General features: G+C 41.0%; 4 protein-coding genes across 5 annotated transcripts; 2 read left to right on the top strand and 2 right to left on the bottom strand.

Annotated features, from left to right (window-relative positions):
• The first annotated feature begins 144 nt into the window (after nt 1–144).
• On the top strand, nt 145–4,019 carry LOC4342074 (probable magnesium transporter NIPA6). Its single transcript, XM_015786195.3, has 9 exons — nt 145–492; nt 1,232–1,288; nt 1,373–1,463; nt 1,569–1,729; nt 1,826–1,953; nt 2,029–2,166; nt 2,389–2,481; nt 2,569–2,686; nt 3,564–4,019. Exons 1-9 carry the CDS (start codon nt 369–371, stop codon nt 3,686–3,688), a joined length of 1,035 nt encoding a protein of 344 aa, XP_015641681.1. The 5' UTR covers nt 145–368; the 3' UTR covers nt 3,689–4,019.
• Nucleotides 4,020–5,694: 1,675 nt separating this feature from the next.
• On the top strand, nt 5,695–10,687 carry LOC4342073 (uncharacterized). The gene is made up of 14 exons (XM_015785700.3): nt 5,695–5,924; nt 5,996–6,083; nt 6,152–6,332; nt 6,589–6,679; nt 6,942–6,977; nt 7,059–7,157; nt 8,196–8,326; nt 8,494–8,542; nt 8,991–9,080; nt 9,155–9,208; nt 9,398–9,463; nt 9,940–10,037; nt 10,117–10,194; nt 10,298–10,687. Exons 1-13 carry the CDS (start codon nt 5,811–5,813, stop codon nt 10,184–10,186), a joined length of 1,167 nt encoding a protein of 388 aa, XP_015641186.1. The 5' UTR covers nt 5,695–5,810; the 3' UTR covers nt 10,187–10,194; nt 10,298–10,687.
• A 1,825-nt stretch (nt 10,688–12,512) lies between these two features.
• On the bottom strand, nt 12,513–15,954 carry LOC4342072 (translocon-associated protein subunit alpha). Its single transcript, XM_015787837.2, has 8 exons — nt 15,818–15,954; nt 14,966–15,127; nt 14,630–14,680; nt 13,869–13,957; nt 13,437–13,514; nt 13,132–13,335; nt 12,974–13,045; nt 12,513–12,884 (listed from the first exon to the last, which is right to left on the bottom strand). The coding sequence occupies exons 1-8, from the start codon at nt 15,888–15,890 to the stop codon at nt 12,840–12,842; spliced, it is 774 nt and encodes a 257-aa protein (XP_015643323.1). The 5' UTR covers nt 15,891–15,954; the 3' UTR covers nt 12,513–12,839.
• A 381-nt stretch (nt 15,955–16,335) lies between these two features.
• LOC4342071 (uncharacterized) lies at nt 16,336–19,719 on the bottom strand. 2 transcript variants are annotated; one of them, NR_185470.1, is made up of 4 exons: nt 19,534–19,719; nt 18,536–19,389; nt 16,832–17,066; nt 16,336–16,710 (listed from the first exon to the last, which is right to left on the bottom strand). NR_185470.1 is itself a non-coding variant. In NM_001421914.1 (3 exons), the coding sequence occupies exons 2-3, from the start codon at nt 19,381–19,383 to the stop codon at nt 16,895–16,897; spliced, it is 1,020 nt and encodes a 339-aa protein (NP_001408843.1). In that variant the 5' UTR covers nt 19,384–19,389; nt 19,534–19,719; the 3' UTR covers nt 16,820–16,894. The 2 variants fall into 2 exon arrangements, 1 of the variants encoding a protein (NP_001408843.1); NM_001421914.1 differs by lacking the exon at nt 16,336–16,710 and having other exon boundaries at nt 16,820–17,066.
• Nucleotides 19,720–19,773: the final 54 nt, after the last annotated feature.

Genomic DNA, 19,773 nt, shown 5'->3' with positions numbered 1-19,773 from the left:
ACGAGCCAAAAGAAGGCTCCAATGAGAATTCCCCCGTACATGCCGGGGTGGCGCCACATGACAATGACTGACAGGCTGGCCCCACGTCCTACCTGGCTGGCCCCACCCCTGCTCTTTCTCTTTCTCTTCTTCCCTTTCGTCTTCGTCTTCGTCGTCGTCGACTCGTCGTGGCCGCCGGCAACTCACGCCCACCGCGCGCGCGCGCGAATTAATACAAACACATTAACACACACAGAGAGAGAAAATTGGCGCGCCTCGCGCTGTGCGCCTTCGAATTTTGGAGGCGACGCGCGGGAGGACGGAATCGGCCGGGGATTCGCTGCGTCGCCGCGCGAGAGCGAGAGGAGGAGGAGGAGGAGGAAGCCGGGATGGGGGTGTCGGACAACACGGTGGGGCTTTCGCTGGCGGTGGCGTCCAGCGCCTTCATCGGCGCCAGCTTCATCCTCAAGAAGATCGGACTCATCCGCGCCGGCAAGGGCGGCGTCCGCGCAGGTCATCTCTCTCTTTGCTTTGCTGCCTCATTCTCAGGTCAACCGTTGTTTGCTTCTTGGGATTGGTCGCCGCCTAGCTCAATTGGTCGCACGGCATCTCGCTTAGTTTGACGACGCCCGCATCTCAATCCCTTCTCTGGGGAATAATCGAACACTTTGGTGGATCTTGATTCGTATGCAGCAACACCTGGAATTATGGATTACGCAGAGCATTTTTGCAATTGGATCCCATCCTGTCCTGATGATTAGGGTGGTTTTTTTGTTTGACAAATCGTTGCTTACCTGCGCCGCCGCGATTGGGTGGCGGCTGCTGTTGCTCCGCTTCTAGATCTTGACGAGGCTGCGGTTGGTTAGTCCAAGTCGTAAGCCTGCTCGTGCGTGCAAATCAGCATCGCGGTCGTCGCCATTGTCGCTGTCTTCTAGATGCAAACGGAAACTCTTGCTGTTTCGTCTTGGAAGACCTTGTCAATTCAAATGCTTTTGGGTCGGATCTCTAAAATTTGAACCCAGATATCTTGACTTTCAGATGCCGTGCTCCCTATTTATCCCCCTGCGTTCAATTACCATGGTTGGCATTTTGGCAATGTAAAAGCAAATGTTTTTTTTTACTGTTTCATCTCCGTTGCCAATCTAAACATGGATTCTTTTTCTTTTTCTTTTTTTTTACTTACTCTGATGACTCTTTGTGGGTAATTGCCCTCCCATTTCATCTTACCTGCTTCTTTTCTAACACATTACAGGTGGTGGAGGATACACTTATCTTTTGGAACCTCTATGGTGGGCTGGAATGATGACAAGTATGCTCACTCTACACAGCATTTACAGTTAGCTTAATTAAACTTGACAATGCAGCTGAATGTCATCTCTGTTGATTGCACAAGTGTTGCTTGGGGAGATAGCAAACTTCGTTGCTTATACCTTTGCACCAGCCGTACTTGTGACTCCCCTTGGGGCACTAAGCATAATCGTAAGGTGATTTTTTTCAAACCAAAGCCTTAAGTTCAGTAGTCAGCACTATCTTTGATTCTCCTATATATGGTTGACATACATTTTGTTTTTTTTCTCCAATTTGGACAGTTCATTTTTAGCACATTTCGTGCTGAAGGAACGGCTTGAGAAGCTAGGTGTTCTTGGTTGTGTATCATGCATTGTCGGTTCAGTTATTGTTGTTATACATGCTCCTCAAGAACATATGCCTAATTCTGTAGAGGAAATCTGGAACTTAGCCATTCAACCAGGTTAGTCACTGACACACATTTCTGCAACACTGTATAGGTCACAGCTATATAACTAACATGCTTTCTCTGAACATATTGTGGTTTCAACACCTCCAGGATTTCTAACATATGCGGTAGCAACCTTAGTAGTCGTGGCAGCACTAGTTCTCTTCTTTGAACCTCGATATGGTCAGACAAATATCATGATATATCTGGGCATCTGCTCTTCTATGGGATCACTAACAGTAAGTGTGTTTTGCTATTGGATGCACAATCTAGTGGTAGGCATATGTGGTTAACGAACCATTGGTATTCTGTAGGTCGTTAGCATCAAAGCCATTGGTGTTGCTATAAAGCTTACGCTGGATGGAATGAACCAGGTTGCTTATCCACACACATGGCTTTTTGTTATCATTGCAATCATCTGTGTGGTTTCTCAGATAAATTACCTCAATAAGGTAACACATTTTCCTGGCTACCAATTACTTGGTGCAAGTATGTTTTGCTCGATTGCTTCCTCATGATCTATTTTTCAGTTTTTGAAAATCTTTGAAAAATAAATTTGTTTTTTTTACCACAAATGCTAAAAAACCTTGAGTGGTGCAATGTTTCTGTGCTATTCTGATCATTCAGTGTATCTCACTTTTCATGTAATCATGATTTTTTTTCCCACTTTGCAGGCACTGGATACCTTTGATTTAGCTGTTGTTTCTCCAATTTATTATGTAATGTTTACGACTCTTACAATAGTGGCAAGTGGAATTATGTTCAAGGTAGAAACAAATATTTAAGGTTTAGTTAATTGAGACTGATCCCTTGGATGGGGCTCACGACTTAATTCATCTTACTATCAAATGCAGGACTGGGCTGGTCAAAGCTTCAGTAGCATTGCTTCTGAATTTTGTGGTCTGATAACAATTCTTACCGGAACAATTATGTTACACACAGCAAAGGAGGAAGAAACAGGCAGTTCTGCAGGTATCCCCTGTTCCTTGTTTTACCTTACATGGCACTTGTCAGAAAGAAAAAAAACTGTGTGCAACTGGATCATTTAAACCCTCTATTTCATGAAAGAAATGATAAATAAGGGCTTTCCTGCAAGTACTTAACATCTTATGTCATTCCAAATTTTCCTAAGCTATCATTTTCTGCTGACAATTGTGTGCGGAATGACAATATTGCTCTATTTAAAGCCAGCCCTAAGGCCCTGTTGAATCAGTTCTCTCGGGAAATCTTACTTAAGAAATACTCCCTCGGTTGATTTTCATACTAATCAGCCAGCCCTAAGGTCTGGACCAAAATTTATTGTCTAAAAATCATACCAATATACTCCCTCCGGTTTCATAATTCTTAACGTTTTGGACAAGTTTTTTGTCAAACTTTTATAACTTTGACTAACAATAACTTAAATATATTTATTTTTAAGGTACTAAAACAACATATATAGTTTGCCTTACAAAATGCTATAATGAAAATAAAAAAAATATGTATTTATTGTACATATTAATATAAAAATATAGTCAAAGATATATTTCAAGATCGTGTTATTGTCTAAAACGTCAAGAATTATGAAACCGGAGGGAGTACTCATATTGTATGGGTATTCAATGGTCAAAGTTTATTCTCAAAAAGACAATGACTTTTAAATAAGATACACCTTACAAAAATCGCGACGGAGGTAGTACGCTTTAGACCTTTTCCTATTTTGGAGCTCACTGGAGCCTTGATTTTTCTTTTCCTCCCTAAGCTGTAGAACAGAACTATCATATGCTAAGATTTGTGTGTATTTTCAATAGATTATTGTAGCACATGGTTTAAATTTTGAACTGAGTATGCTTTCCTTATTTTGTTTCAGCTTTGCCATGGCCTTTGGATAGAGGGTCCATATCCTGGTGTATCAGTTTAGGGAGCGACAATCTACTGAAGAATGTCAATGAGGACTACTTTGCAGCTCTGCAAAGTTCTCCTGCGCCAGTTTAATTGTACATTTGGAAGTAATTTCCTTTTACTTCCATTGACGAAGAAACTTATAGAGTGATGTACAAAATATCATGCAAATTGCACAGGAACCTTAGCAGTGCCAACATTCTGGCAGTTTTGTTGTAGAAGATTTTATCTGACATTCTTTCACTGTACATAAGGACTTGTAAAATTTGTGAAACCATTCTTGGAACCACACGATGTTAGGAAATTCTTGGAACCAGATTGTCCCAGTTACCTAATCTGTTTGTTTGACAGTGAGCGAGCAGAATTGCTCGCTGAATGTTGTGCAGTATGAATCAGAAAAGTGAAGTATGGTGCATGGGCAGCATGGCTGCTGTCGTCAGAAAGTGAAATAAGATCTTCAGGATTCGTTTGAATCTCGCTTATTTTACTGATTCGATTTACAACCTCATCTTTTCGCTTATACTTATACTTATCGGTCAAAATTTAAATTTTCAACCTTAAATTTGGAGTTGATTTTGGAGTTTTTTCATCGAAGTTTATTTTTCAACTTTTGCTTTTAGTTCGCCAAGAACACATATATAAAAGTTTTATTCACATTATTTTTCGTTTGTAAATAAGCCAAACGATGGGGCCATTAATTTCCATCTAAGTTATTTTGCGTAGTCCTGATTTGTTTATACTTGCAAAAGGCATAGTCATGATTTATTTATACTGGTAAAAAGATAAAGGTGGTGAATGCCCATCCGACCATTCCCATATGTAATGAATTGTTCCCATATTTCACACCATCACTTTTTTTCACTTATATGGTGAAGAGTCGCTAGTCAATTTTATTAGTTTGTTTTTCATCAGGAACGGCGGAGAGTCGCCGGTCAATTTTATTAGATTAGGAGAGCAAAGTAGTACAAATATAACACAAGGTGCCACGAGACTTAGAACAACAAAGCAAATCAAATCTAGGGAATACATCGTTCCCGTGGAGACTACACAAACTGTATGGCTAAATGACTATAATAAGTTACAAAGTGCAAGGTGAAATTTCGTTTATAACTGTCTTGCTTCGTGCACTGCCACATGGCTAGTACGGCCCATTACTAAGTAGTGATTTCTACCGCTGCCTGAAAATATGCATACATTCATTCCTTCTTGATTTAGCAAGATACAATTATAAGTTTCCTCATGGCGATCTACTAGGCAAATCCATCGTCCCTTGTGAATAGAGGACTTCAGAGCGTCGATAAACCGGCATCCAAATTTAGAGAGTAAAAACACATATGCTTAATAGGGTTCCTTTACCGTGTGTCGAATGTTTGATTCGGCCACCCCATTACTACGGATTGTTGGCCGTCAACCATATTTCCTAACTAGTTAATCACATGAGGAACACCATAACAATTCTCACCATGTTCAAAAACTAGAATGAATTCTCACCTATCAGAGCAGGTTTAATAATATCATCAACTTGCTGGCTATAAAACAACCACATCATCTATATCCCGTTAGTATAGGTTGCTCATATAACTACGGAGTAACAACTAATATATTTTTTAATTGATATGGGTCCCACTAATTACTGCATTCTTTACCATTGTTCCAACCATGAACCAATCTCCATTAGGCTTATTTCTCTTTCTTCATTGTACCGCGTGCTACAGCTGGCGATAATTCTATCGTCGACTCGTGTTCTCTCTCTACCATTCCATCTTCTAGCACAACAGTGAAGCTGACATGATAACACTATCGTAGGTCCAGGTTGGCCTACTAGACATGCTCTCATATATCATCAATATTTTGGAAAGATCAAAAGAAATTTGCCAAATTTACTGCTTTGTGATGGGTGTATTTAGTTCAAGCTAAAATTGGAAGTTTGGTTGAAATTGGAACGATGTGCCGAAAAAATTTAAAAGTTTGTGTGTGTAGAAAAGTTTTGATGTGATGAAAAAGTTGGAAGTTTGAAGAAAAAGTTCAGAACTAGACTCGGCCACAGTGGCCACAGTGTGTTGGCTGTCCTAAAGCAAAACACATGAATCAGTGTTTTGACTCATTTCTCCCTTTGTAAAAAAAAAAACACAACTACAGAAGAGAGAGAGAGAGAGAGAGAGAGAGGGGAAGCGTCAACCTCCCGAATCCATCGCCGCCGCCGCCGCCGCCGGCGATGTCTCCGCCGGCCGACACCGCCGCGCTCGCCTCCACGTCCGGCGCCCCGCTCGCGCCCCTCGTCGCCGCCCAGCTCAACTTCGTCCTCTCCCAAGCCAACCTCCCCATCAGGGTGGGTACCCCCGCGCACTGCTTCTCTCCTCCTCCGCTCCCGCCTCACCCCCGCTCTCTCCTTCCTTGCAGGTGGGGCAGATCTGGTCCGGATGCCGCGACGGCCGCTACGCCGATCGCTTCACGCTCGCCATCCCCTTCTGCCTCGACTACGTCTACTGTAAACCCTCCCGCTCGCTGGCTCCAATGGTTTAGGGTTTCATGTCTCTGATGATTCTGCAATCGCAGGGGACTTCCTGTACAATGCGCTGTCGCCGAAGGTGGCGCCGGATGTGGTGTTCGGCCCGGACGACGAGGGGTTTCAGCCGCTAGTCGATTTCGATGAGACCGGGAGTGGGGAGAAGAGCTGCTTGGCAAATTGGGATTGCCGGGACACCTCGGCCCTCCTCTCTCTCATCAAAGAGCTCCGGTAAGGATAACTCTGTATGCTAGCGATGTTGCTCCTTAGTTGCTTACTGTAATCGCGCTTCGCGTGTGTGATGATTGGAGTCAGTTGGAGCTGAGAGTTGCAAACGCAAGGGAATTGTACGCGACGGCGATTGCATATGCCTTTATTGTGGATGATATATTGGGATCCTGGATTGTCAGTGTGGAAAAAATGTTCTGGAAGTTTTGATCCTAAACTCGCTTTTAAACTGGTTGCTCTTCACTTGATTTTGGTGCAGTGAATTTTATATTGAATACCAAAAGAAGCGGGCAGCCGAGGTTGATGACGCAAGACTGAAATTTGAAATAAGCACAGTTCTGTCTAAGGAGGTAATGCACTACATTCAGCACATCTTCCTTCCTATGGGCATTATGATTATCTAATTAATGCACCGAGCGTATATATTTTTTAAGTAGAAGACTAGCAGTTATTCTGGAATATTAATATCCCAAGAAGAACCATGTATTCGTAACTCATAATTGGTTGATCCATTCTACAGCTTATCGCCTCTTATTTTTGCCTATTTAACTTTCTTGTTTTATGATAATCGATGGTTCAGTAACAACTTTTTAAAATGGACACATTGAACAGGGGATTGAAGTCTGCACGGTATCGTCCAATGGTAGAGTAAGTTTACTAGTTTCCATATCTGTTCTTTCATGAAAATTGATGTTTGCTCTTACTTATTTTTAATATATTCACTTATAGCCAGATGAGGTGAAATTTGCTGTCCCACTTCTGGATCTGGACCTTGCCAAACTGGTTCCTGGATGTCCTTGGAAACTTCCTCAAAAGATCCATTTGCAGGTTAACTTCTAATGCCATTCCTTCCATGGGCATAGTTAAAATGGTAGCAGTGATGATGACGAGGAATCCATTCAGCAAATTTTTAGCTGGTTATGATCTGTTGAAATTTGAAATGCACTAAAGTAATGATTGTAGGAAGGCCTTTCGTCCATATCTTATTCTGGAACAGCACTTGGTAAATCTCATGTAGCAAAGATAGTTTCCATCTTCTCTAACAAGATAGTACACACAGACGGACTGTCTCTCTGTTATTATGGTTACTCCTGCTCTAGAATAGTCCCATCGTTGCATATTATACTGGGCAAAGCACAACACCAGTACATGAAATTCAAATTGATCATAAGTTTTCCTGAAAATAAGGATGTAAATTTCACGCTTAACAATCCCTTATATGTATTAACATATTTTAGAAATGAGTGTCTTGGTTGTTATGGGATCTCACTTGGATGTTAAAGTAGAAATACATGATGTGATTATCAAGTACTCAATATGCACGCTGCAAAAAGAGAAGTACTAAATATGCAAATGAACTGAAAATTCTTTATGGAAACTTCCCAATCAGTGCCAGCATATATTAATTTAGAAATACTCCCTCTGTCCCAAAATATAAGTATTTTTGGACTTCAACATGGTCTTTAAGATGCTACTTTGACCAATAATATCTACAAAAGTAAGATGTTTTAACTAAAAAGAATTGTATATTATGATAGTTTGTTTAATGATATATCTAGTAATATCAAATATACATGATCAATCTTTTTTTTTTGTTATTAATAGTCAAAATTTAAAAAGTTTGACTTGACACTATTCTAAAAATGCTTATATTTTGGGACCGAGGGAGTATATGATATGATTGGCAAGGGTTTAAAACGAAAATAAACTTGGTAAACTTCTAGCAAAGAAAAAAAAGGTTGCAATACACATCCTGTGCTTCTGTGGGGCACAACTGTTCACTGTATGTCTGTATCTATAGTTTGTACAATCTTATGGAACCTATTACTTTTCTATTGTGTTGAAAATGTGTTGGTTGCTATGCAGGCTGTTTTTCCAATTAGCAGAAGTTACTCCTCTGTTCCTTCTGCACCACGACTCAAATTAGTCTCAACCCCAGATTTGAAGTCATTTTTCTCAGTTGATGATGTTAAACTCCCTCCATGGTTAGATGGAATGTAAGCTTGCCAGACTTGCACATGAAGATTGTCTCTCATTGCATATATTATATGTCAGCACAAACCACACATATTTGCCAGTGTTTTTCTTCTTCTGTTACAACATTTCAAAGAAGTAAAGTAACTGTCGCTGATGTGTGCTTCCTTTCTTGGCCTGAATTGTGAAGGTGCATGGCTGAGTATCTTCCTAACTTGGAAGAAAATCTTAAAATCCAGGTACTATAGCTTTAAGTTTTGCATGTAACTGTTGGTCTTGACTGCCTGCTCTTATTGTTGATAGTATTACTACTTTACATCGTAGTGTAGTTGTCATGTTAATGGAATGACTAATCATCCTTTGAAAAATAGTGTGCGGAAAATAAGTGAGGATTGAGGAATAAAAGAAAAGGATAGACAGTAGATCTGATGCTATTGTTGAATTGTTTAGGTGATTCAAGCAAGAAAAAATTTCCTGTATTTCAATCTTATTATTTAGTGGAAGTACCTTTATGCATAAAATGTACATCCTTTCCCATTATTTTAAGCATACTAGACTTACTGGAAACTAGCTACTACTGAATCATTTATCAGTTAGATGAGGTATTGCTAAAGGTAGCATGGCATAGCATTAATCGTGCAACTCGTGTCTGTTATACAAAACTTATGTTTCTAATCTATACCGAAGGTTGTGGAAGCATCAGCTTCAATTGGTTCTAGAAGACGTTTCATTGAAGCATTGGCTCCTACTTTTGGAAGGCCATTAGAGGCTGATCCGGTACTTGTTTGCCATTGTTTTCGTATGTTATTGTCTGCTTTGCCAAATTGTCTACCAACCTGTCCACACTTCAGATTTTTTGCAGAAAAGCTACGATTCTTTCCATCTCAGGGATTTTCACTTTTCTGGTATGTCATAAAATTTGTGAATCTAGTGCTTTCTCTGTTTTTCCATTACATGACTGCTATCTGTTTTCCAATCTGACCAGCGATCTGATACAGCTTTAGAACTGTAATGAAAAAGTACTAGTGGAATATGACTTTAATTTTCTACCAGTTAGTATATTACTAACAATATATATCATGTAACTGCTGCAGGTCCACTTTGTCATTCCCCTCCAATTCCCTAAGCATCAACCTGTGCTGACATTAGAGAGTTCTCAGGTATTTATTTGGTTTGTCACTGCTTATTGCTAGTTGTAACTTACATGCTCAATAGAGGTCTTGTTGTTGATATCAGCATTTAGAGCTGGGTAGTCAGTAGAAGTGAACAAGGATGATACCTATAGCCCATCTACCCAAACAAAACACACAGAAACACAGACACATCGTTTTTCTTTTTTGGAGATCCTATGGGGAGGCAAAAATGAGACCAACAGCTGTTATACTATTCCATTTCATTTCACCCCTTCCAATTCACCTCTCTAATGGATGGACCATTTTCTTCCTGAAAATGATAAAAAAGTAAACATGCAAGACTATGATGTGTTAACCTTCTTTTGTTATTGATTGACTTGTAGTGTTGATTTAGCATCTACTGGCTAGAGAGGGCAGGTGTTGCCCTTGTAAGTTACTCTGTATGTTAAATTGTTCTTTCAAGGTGTGGGGAAATAACCTTTTTTGTGGTGAATCCTCCGCAGCACTTCAATGCCCAGGGGTTACCTATCATGTCAGCTCCAGTAAATGACTATCCCTGGAGCCCTAGATGGGATCCAACAGAAATGGTTGAACGCATCTAGTAAGTTTCTAGTTCTCCTATATTGCATCTACAGAAGTTTTCATGAGTCCAATTTGCTGATTTGTGCCAAAATTTGCAGTGACTTTTTGGTTGACGAGTGCCAAACTTTCAAGAAGTTTTGCAGCGATTCTATCCCTCAACAGAAGTAGCTGATAAGGTGATTTTATCAAGAAAGAACTTCTTGCTACTGTTAACCCATGTTCCTTTCACTGATTGCATAACTATAACCACAGACCGTTTTTTCTCATATGGTGTATCAGGAAGCATCTCTGTTACTGCCGGCTTGCTCGGTCTGCTCGCAAGTTGCAACCTGTATTCCCCAACCTGGCAAGTAAATTTGTAAGCTCAAGAAGAAGCCTAGTCAGGCAGTAGAATCCATAAGATTTGGATAGGTGCGCTTCTGTTTGACAAGTAAATTGTGTACACTAGAGCAAAGCTGGGCATATGTTTTGTTGGTTAACCCCATTGCTGCTGGTCCTAGACTCCTACCTTGTGATTGCTGGGATAAATGGCAACCCAATTGCTCCTGCCATGTACATACAGATACCGCACGTTTACCACCGGCCGTTTCTTTCACTGTAAAGTTTGATGCAAGTGACCTCTGGCTGCTATGGTTTACTGTACTTAATGATTTACTAGTACTACATTCATTTCGGATGGTGAACTGGCAACTTGGTCGCCCCGTTAGAATGTTCGTTTTGGCGTTTAGCCGCTTGCCTTACGAGTGAAAACAGTCGATCACTATTAACTTCTTCCTTGATTCGAGTAGTATTTAATTTGCTCATCAGTTCTGACTTCTGAGCTCGAATTTTTCCCTCTGCCCGAGTTGCTCTCTCTTGTTATTTTAATTTGGGTTAATTCGTCGCCAAGTTGCGTTTTTTTTTTTCTATTCTACTAAAATACTAGTAGTAGTATGTATGCTCCACTTGTGCTATGATTTGGTTGTTTATTTGCTTTGTGGGGGTAAGTTGCTGTTGCTGCTAAGAAGGAAGTGCAGATGACGACATGTATATCCTGCTTGAGAAGCAGAAGCTTGGCTTATTTTTATTTTGCTAAGCTGTGTTGCTCGTCTTCCATGACTCTGATGCTCTTCTTCTCAGTAGCAGTATCCCTCACTGCTACCTCCGGTTTCCTTTCCTTTTTTTTTTTGTTCCGTCTATTGGTCTTTGGCTCTCTAATCTGAGTTGATTCTTGATACAGACTAACAGACATGAGAGGCAGGTTTTGTGCACTCCTTCAGTTAAAGTTTTCCGGGTGTGGGATTTCTTGATGATGGATTATGGTTTATGGTTCTGTTTCTTCTTCCTGATTTTATATCTATAAAATTACTCCCTCCATTTCATAATACAAGAGTAGGTATTATAACAGACTATTAGCCAGCTATAAACATATTTTAATGAGATAAAAGATGAAATAGAAGAGCAGTGGACTACGGATCTGTAGCCAGCTGTAGCACGAACTATGACATGCATGTATGCCATTAACTATGACATATTCTAAATTAAATTACTACCTTTTTAAATTCTTCTCTCACATTCTCTAACTCTATTGAATGCATGCATTATATTTATTAGGATGATCCAAATTATAATATGATAATAATTATTTCTTTGTGTCTTATATTTTGAAATGGGGAGAGTAATAAAGAACAGATGTAAAAGCAAATAAGGCCTAATGACTGAACGTCAGGACCTGTTAAAGGCCCATTCAAAAGCTAATCAGAGCATCAGGCCCGTTTACGGCCCAAGAAGGCGGACGTTTAGTTGCGCATTAATGGGCCTAATGCCGCGTGGAGTGACGTCAGGACATTAACGGCCAGTGACATCATACATGATGGACATTCTACACGGCGATTAACAAGCAGTTCCGTAGTATTGGGGATTTGTCAGATTTGTAACACGAATATGTTACATCCCTTCAAAATCACTTACTTCTATATGAGAGAGAGTGAGTATAGGACGGACGGAGGGAGTTCTCAACGTCATTAGAAACGGAAAATTGAAAGAACGCAGGAAAGAGAGATATTACGGGCTGGTTTGGTTTGAGGTCTAAATTGGTCTTACCAATATTTAGCAATTTCAATAGTGTTAATTGTTTATTTGGTTTGGAGCCAAATTTTGGCTTGCCTAAAAAAATAGGCCATTTCAACAGTTAATTTAGGCTTTGGCTTCAATATAAACACAATTTTACCTTTGCCAAAATTAGCCATGCCAAAAGTTACTAAAATTTAACATTCACAAAAATTTTTAGGCCCCTAACCAAACCAGCCCTACAAGCCAAGCCTATTACACAGTGGGTATATATAACTGCAACATACTCCACCAGAGGGAAAACACACACACACTCTTCATTCCATAGAAGCAGAAGCAGAGCGTACCACGATACAGACAGAAAACCAAAAACAAAAACAGCAGAGCGTGTATATGTATCATTCCAGTATTTTCTGAGAAAATCCCAGAGTTGACACTGCAAGTATGCAACTAATAAAAATTTATGTGATTCAGCATCTCTCAGATCGAACTTATGTTATTCGGCATGTCACAGATCAAATAAGATCAGAGATCACATCCATAGCATATACCTTGAACAAAACTGTGTTTTTCAAGAAAAAACTTTCATGTAAAAGTACACAACAAGGTCGAAATTTGGTGTCAACAAACATGTGCAGCAGCCACGAAACTACGGTTTAAAACACCTCCATTTTCTCATCTATCGTCTGCAAAAGTTACTTGTGAAGGGCTACCCTCAACTGTCTCATTCTAGATCCTGAAAATGATTAACTAGAGTTCAAGGGCCTCCAATCTATTTCTTCTTCTTGGATTTGCTTCCCTGTGCAAATGCAGTGCCCTGCCACATCAATGAACTCAAAAGTTAATCTTCTGCATGGGGCTCACAATAATCGATCAATATGATGTTCGGTGAGCAGCGAAACAAACCTCCAGCCACTCATCCATGTTGGCATCAGTAGTTCCAGTTCCCAGTTCCACCTTGGGGGCCTTCTTTGTTTTCTACAGCACGCAGAAATGATTGATGAGATAAACGTACACAGCTCAAATGTCCAGCTAACCTGTATCGCAACAAATTAGAAACATACCTTTGAGAGCTGTTGTACTTGACCATATGCCCACAATCCGAAGAGACCAAGAAGGGCAACTCCAAGGGTAATAAGGAACACAGACTCAACGCTGAGTAAACCTCCAGCCTCAACAACCTCTACAGTGCCATTGTAAAAGACATTCTGGTATGGGTTCTGATCAATCTCATACACTATGTAACCAACTAGATCATATGCTCCAGGCTGCAAGGAGACAGGCATTAGGACGTCATGAATGCAAAATGTACACAACTTGATCTTATAGTTAAGATTGTTTCAATGGTTAGCGTTGTGAATTAACAAACCTGCAAGAACTTGCTCACGGCGAATGTATACGGAAAGGTTGCTTGTACAGAGACAGGAACTGATGCATTGAAGAAGTTCTGCAAAAAAAGAAACCACAAAATAAGCATAGTTATGAATTAGAACATAGCATTCCAAGAATGTGTGCTTGACTCAATAAATTGTGTGATTCAACTTCACTTAAAGACAAATAACATATAATACTACTGAGAAGCAGAAATACAGATATCTAATGAAAACATAACAGAACAAGATCCGAACAGTTATTTCTCGGTGTTCAAAGTTAAAACAAAATACATTATATCTCTAGAGCAGGCAGGATTAAATAAATTATCAATAAATAGGAAAGTTTGATGGTGCACACATCAATAGGTTAATTTCAGAAGTTCAGCTGTTCAGGTAGTAAAAACAAGAACGCTCCCACATTTCCTCACCTGAACAGTAAGGTTTTGTCCATACATCTTATGGTCAAAAGGAAGATGGAGAGTTGAATGGATAGCAACAACATTCAAAGTTGATTCACCTGTAAACACAACATATGCAAAGGGTGTTTGACTCTAAGCAAACTAAGAACAAAACATTTGAACTAGCATGGTAAAAAGAATATTAAACTATTGAACTCAGAATCTACATTGCCAAAACAAGAAAAATTTGCTCGTTTATGAAAATGTCATGTACGGTAAACTAGTGATCTCTAACATAAGGTTATTCCTTATTGGACCCACATATTCTTGGCAACAAAAGAACACACTAATATGGCTATGCATCTGCTCTGACGCATCAATTTACATGATATAGGAAAATACATGAAAGACACATTTGCATCAAAGGCAGCTGAAAAACTAGTGCTATTAAGGGACGTGAACATATGCATCTTACAACTCATATTGCCCATTTGGTGATCTGTTATTAGTTAATCCTATATAGAAAACATGGCAGTTTCAACCAACCTAGTACATATTGAAACAATCTCATGACCTGGATATGATACTTAAGCCAAATGGACATGAACTTGCAATAACTTACTACACAGAAAGCAAATAACTGAGACAAATATGCATGGCCTGTTTAGATGAAGTGCAAATCTACTGGTCGATTTAAGATAAATAGAGATAGCCCAAGCCAAACACTAATCATAGCTAAGTAACTGAAGTGGCAACCGGGAATATTTCATGAAAGAAACAGCATGAGTTACCCTCGTTTTGCAGGCCAACCAGTAGTTCAGTTTCTTCACCTGCTAGCACAACTACAATAAAACAAGAAAAGGGAAACATTATTGCTTATTGAAGTCAACAAGGATATGATGCTGATTTTAAACAAAACATGTTTCCAAACATGGCATGCAAATATTAAGAATAGACAAGATCCTACAGATATGCATAGAATAGAATCCTATCAGATGAACAGAACTAGCAATTTAGTTTAGAATATTTCATATTAAACATTAAGGGAAATGATTGCAAATGAATTACAGTACTAGCGAGTGAATTTCAAATAAATGATTTTGCTGAGATTGTGATTTGACACTCACTTTTGCCAGCGTTTTTGGGAAAAACACATACTGTCTCCACACCAGGAGCCGGACTTAGAGGCCCATCGCTGGAAACTTGTGTATCATCACTGACGATTCCTAGATCAGCCCCATCAACAACTTCAGCTGTAGCAGCTTCTTCCATGGACTGAGCTCTGGCAACTGCAGGAAAATTCAGTTCAAAGGAGCATAGCAGAGAAAACAGTACCATTTTCAGCCCTAGAACCTCATCGGTAAATTTAGAATATACGTCATCACTTGGTTGGCTATTCTAAACAGAGATTCTGCTAATAATACATCCCAATTTTCCAATTATGAAAGAGCTTGTCGGAGGCTTGGAGCAGCATGGTATTCTCAATTTTAACCAATCTTAAATGGCATGGTTCCAAAATTTTACAGTGTTAAAAATTACCATAGAAACCTATCCTACCAATCTACCATCGTTAACCATACATGAAAAACCCGTCTCAATTTCAGAAAGCTCCAGCCTCAGATGGCTGCGTTACTTTGATAACAAATATGCAAACGCAGAAACATTTTTATCATGAAAATTGCACACCAACAAACTCTTCCCAAGACGTCGCGTCTAGAATCCCGCCCCCACACACCGATCTATTCATATAATACCCACCTAAACTTGCTCCAAACATCAACCTCCTCCGGTGCAACACCACAGAGCCCGATCGGCTCAATTACCACACCCGCGGAGGGGCAAAGCGCGCAGATCTACCGCTGCCCCGCCGCGAATTATCGAGATCGGCGCTCATCTACGCGGCCCCGGATCTACGCGGCGGGGCGCGGGGCAGAGAAGAGAAAGGGAGGGACGAATCGGTGCGCAACGAGGGTGTTTACCTTGGACGACGGGGGCGGCGGCGAGGAGGAAGGCGAGGAGGAGGGCGGAGAGCCAAACCCTAGTCGCCGCCATGGCTGGCTCTGGCTCAGATCGGATCGGGTCGAGGCGGAGGAGGAAGGGGTCGCGTGGGTTTTGCGCGGTGGCTGCGTGTGGCTCGCAGTACAAGTAGTAGTAGTGAAGCCGTCGCCTACTACCCTTCACCACCACGAGGTCCACGACTTGGGTGGGGCGCTGCGCCGCGTGCCCGCGTAGGCTTCAGGGTCGAGTCGCAGCTGGGTTTGTTACTGTACATGGATTGTTTGTTTGGCACATTCAATTACGATGGTCTCGTGATCCGAGCTGTAAAGCGTTTATAGGATTAATCTCTTCATCCACTGATCCACTGACAGTGGGGTCCACAACCGTATAATTAGTTGCAAGATCACTTCAGCAACCAGATGAAATTGTAGCTGGAAAGATGCAAAATATACGCGACAACTTTCACCCTGATGGAAATGCAGCGCAACTAGAGCAGATTCGATGAATTGCAGCTCATTTTTCAGAGGATTTATGGATTCGGACAAATGTGCCCTGGTTTTTTTTTTTACACAAATTCCAAGTTACAAGAATACAAAGATGTCAGGTTTACAGTCCCAACACATCACACCTACATTAAGGTAAACAATTTGTTTGCAGCAGCAGCAATCAGAGTGCCTGGAACGGACTCGCCAGCAGTTGGCACCATCCGTTGTTTCGCCACATCTATCTGGAGCTCTTCTTCTTGTTGCAACAATGCAGTGACGGTAATTCGTAAGTGGCATCATTGAACAAGCGTAACAGCTTGTCATATGTACTCCCTCCGTTCCAAAAAAAAACAAACCCTGGTTTCCGTGTCCAACGTTTGACCGTCCATCTTATTTGAAAAAATTATGAAAAAAATAAAAAAGACAAGTCACGCATAAAATATTAATCATGTTTTATCATCTAACAATAATGAAAATATGAATTATAAAAAAATTTCATATAAGACGGACCGTTAAAGTTGGACACGAAAACCCAGGGTTTGCCTTTTTTTTTGGGACGGAGGAAGTATCCAGCTAGTTGGGACGGCTCAGCGCCATGAACTTGCACTGCTCACTCATCGCCTGAAGCTGCGCTTCCTTCTTATCAATCATCGCACGCAGCCTCACATTCTCCTCCACCACCTTCTGGACTTCGGCTTCTTTTTGTGCTTTCTCACTCTCAAGTTGGTTGGTTCTTGCAACTAGCCTGTTCACAAGAACACAAAACTTAATACCAAATTGATTGTTTGGAATGAAAGGATTGGATACCACTTGCTTCACCAATTCATAAATCACCCATGAGTACGTACTTATCTAGGCGATTAACAGAAGGAACACTATAAGTCAATGCTATGTTATGTTTACGAATATGTAGTTTCATATGCGACTGTTAGGGAACTTATTTGAGGTATCATGGGTTTTACAGCAGCCTTCTCTGCATGATTCCAAGACCATGAAAAATGATTATATCTGTATCAAGTGGAAAAAGGAGACAAAAAGATGAGCCTACACAGCATATGATTTTCCCCTCAGCCAAGAATGTAATTTTCTATGTTTTTAATCAGTCATGGGCATTTCCTTAACATTAGGATGCGCATCACTCAAATCAGAAGGTGAAGGAACTGGAACTACATGTTTAGAGGACAGCAAGAAAAAGTGTTTTGGACTAAGTGCTGAAATGCAAACCAGTAGAAAACATACTGAGACTTAGTCAATTCTATATCCACAAAAGCATGCATCATTTTGACAACTGAACATCCATACGAAATTTTGGACATGATCAAAACACACAATTTTTCTGCAGTTAAATGTGAAGTTGGGGACCAACTCCTAGACTTGATGATTCGATTTATACTACACTAACGTAACACCATATCAGCTGACAATAGTCTCTATGATATCAAAAGGTGACAAAGTATTTAAATACTCTAGATGACTCATTTCAATGATATTTAGCATGATTAAAAGCAACTATCAACAAATCTGACAAAACACTCTTTACCATTGATCAACACAGTGGGGATAGGTCATAGTTGTTACAAAAAAGAAGGCTTCTGGAGATGCAGTGTAAACTCTAATTTATAACAGAATAGATGTAGCTTTGTGCCTTGAGGATAAACCATAGAGCTCTCCTAGTCAATGACAGCCCAACGTTATTACCAAAAGAAAAACACTTGAATGCGTGACATAGTTTATGTCAATCATATATGCCAGCAAAAAATAGGTTTCCATGCTGTGTTTTAATGATACTAGTGTATATGCAGTGTCACAAGGAAAGTTCAAGGCCTGCAGAGCAGTTGGTTTCATGAGCTGATGAGCATATCATTAAGCGGCTCGTGCTTTACAAAATGCATTAGAATATGAAATGTTGTCTTAACAATTTTCTCAGCAGCATGTCCTAGCATGAAGGTGTTGGCAGCATCATCAATTTACATGACGAATAGGGATTACAGTGCATGTGCAGGATTTATTGTCCAATTAAACTACAGCAGCATGCCCTAAAATGATGATTTTGCTAGCAGCAGTGTTTACATAATGACAGGATTGGGAAGATGAAAGATATTTTTGCAAAGCTCTGAAAAATTAATATAAAGTTTGCACTCGGAAATGAATCCTGTACAACCCACTTCATACAAATAATAGTTACTAAAAATATCATGATACTTGTGAAGTTACCTGTCGAAGAGTTTCTCCATTGTTTCAAACTGCTTCTCTGATGAAAGAAGAGTTTCTCTGACATTAACGAGAGTGCCGACATAGGTTCTGAGAGACTCGAAGTCATGCTTCACACGACTAAGCTCCTGCTCATTTTCAGCCGCACGTTGCCTTTGTCGAGTGGTCTCCAACACCATGTCTTCAACCCTCTGCCTCATCTCATTCAGCATACCATTCGTACCCACTGCAAATTTCTCCATTTCCTCAACTTTGGCCGACATGGACTCAACCTGTATGGTCTTCCTCCTAATCTCTTCCAGACCCATCCTCACCTTCTCTTTCTCGTTAGCGGCTTCCGATTCAGCAACAATCACTCTCTTCACAAGGGTCTCCATGACATCGGTCACCACATGTATCGACTTCAGAATGTCTTCGACATCTACATCCCCCTCATTGGCATCGCCATGTTCGGCAACACGACTACTATCCGCCGACGTTTCATCATCTAAACCCTCGCAGGAAGCGGACTCGCCGCCCTTGGACCAATCAGCCAGTGGCACCCCGTTCCTGTCGACGTACCCCACGCCATCCTGGTGCCTAATCCCGCAGGACGTGTGCGCGAGGTGCGGTATCGCCATGATCCTGGCCTTGGATTTGAGGTAGGCCAGCAGCGTGGCGATGGTCTTCACCCTGCGGCAGAGGTGATCCAGCTCCTTCCTCGAGTCCTCCTCGGAGCACTTCATCCCGACCTTGACCTCCACGAGCCTCTCCCGCAGTGCGTCGACCTGCGACTGCTGCTGCCGCAGCTCCTCCCTCCATTCGCTCTCCCCCTCCTCCGCGCCACTCCGATCAGCAGCGGCACGCTCCATGAAACCCTACGGAATTCAAACCCCCCTTAAAATTGCATGTAAAATCGGCTAGAAATGGATCTATTCGTCCCCCCAAATTCGACCGGATAATAAACGCGTAATCAGACGGATTTGCGAGCGAGACGGTGGGGATATTGGGGAGCCATGTACCTTCGGTATAGGAGGCAAGGAGCGCGTCGCCGGCGGCGAACTCCCGCTGCGGCGGCGCTCCTCGCTTTCTTCGCCGCGGGTTGGGTTGGGTTGGGTTGCGCTCTCGCGTCGCGTCTCGCGAACTAGTCGCTCGCCTTTCCCCTTTCTTCCCCCAACCCAAACTAATGAAATGAAATCATTTTGTTTGCTTACTTATTTCCTAATCCGATGATTAGATTAGGTGAGTACGCTAATGGCAAA

Source organism: Oryza sativa, chromosome 6 (genome assembly GCF_034140825.1).
Source record: "Oryza sativa Japonica Group chromosome 6, ASM3414082v1".
In the NCBI taxonomy this organism is placed as follows: Eukaryota; Viridiplantae; Streptophyta; class Magnoliopsida; order Poales; family Poaceae; genus Oryza; species Oryza sativa.
The sequence above is the reverse complement of the archived record's forward strand: the minus strand, read 5'-3'. Positions and strand labels throughout refer to the sequence as shown.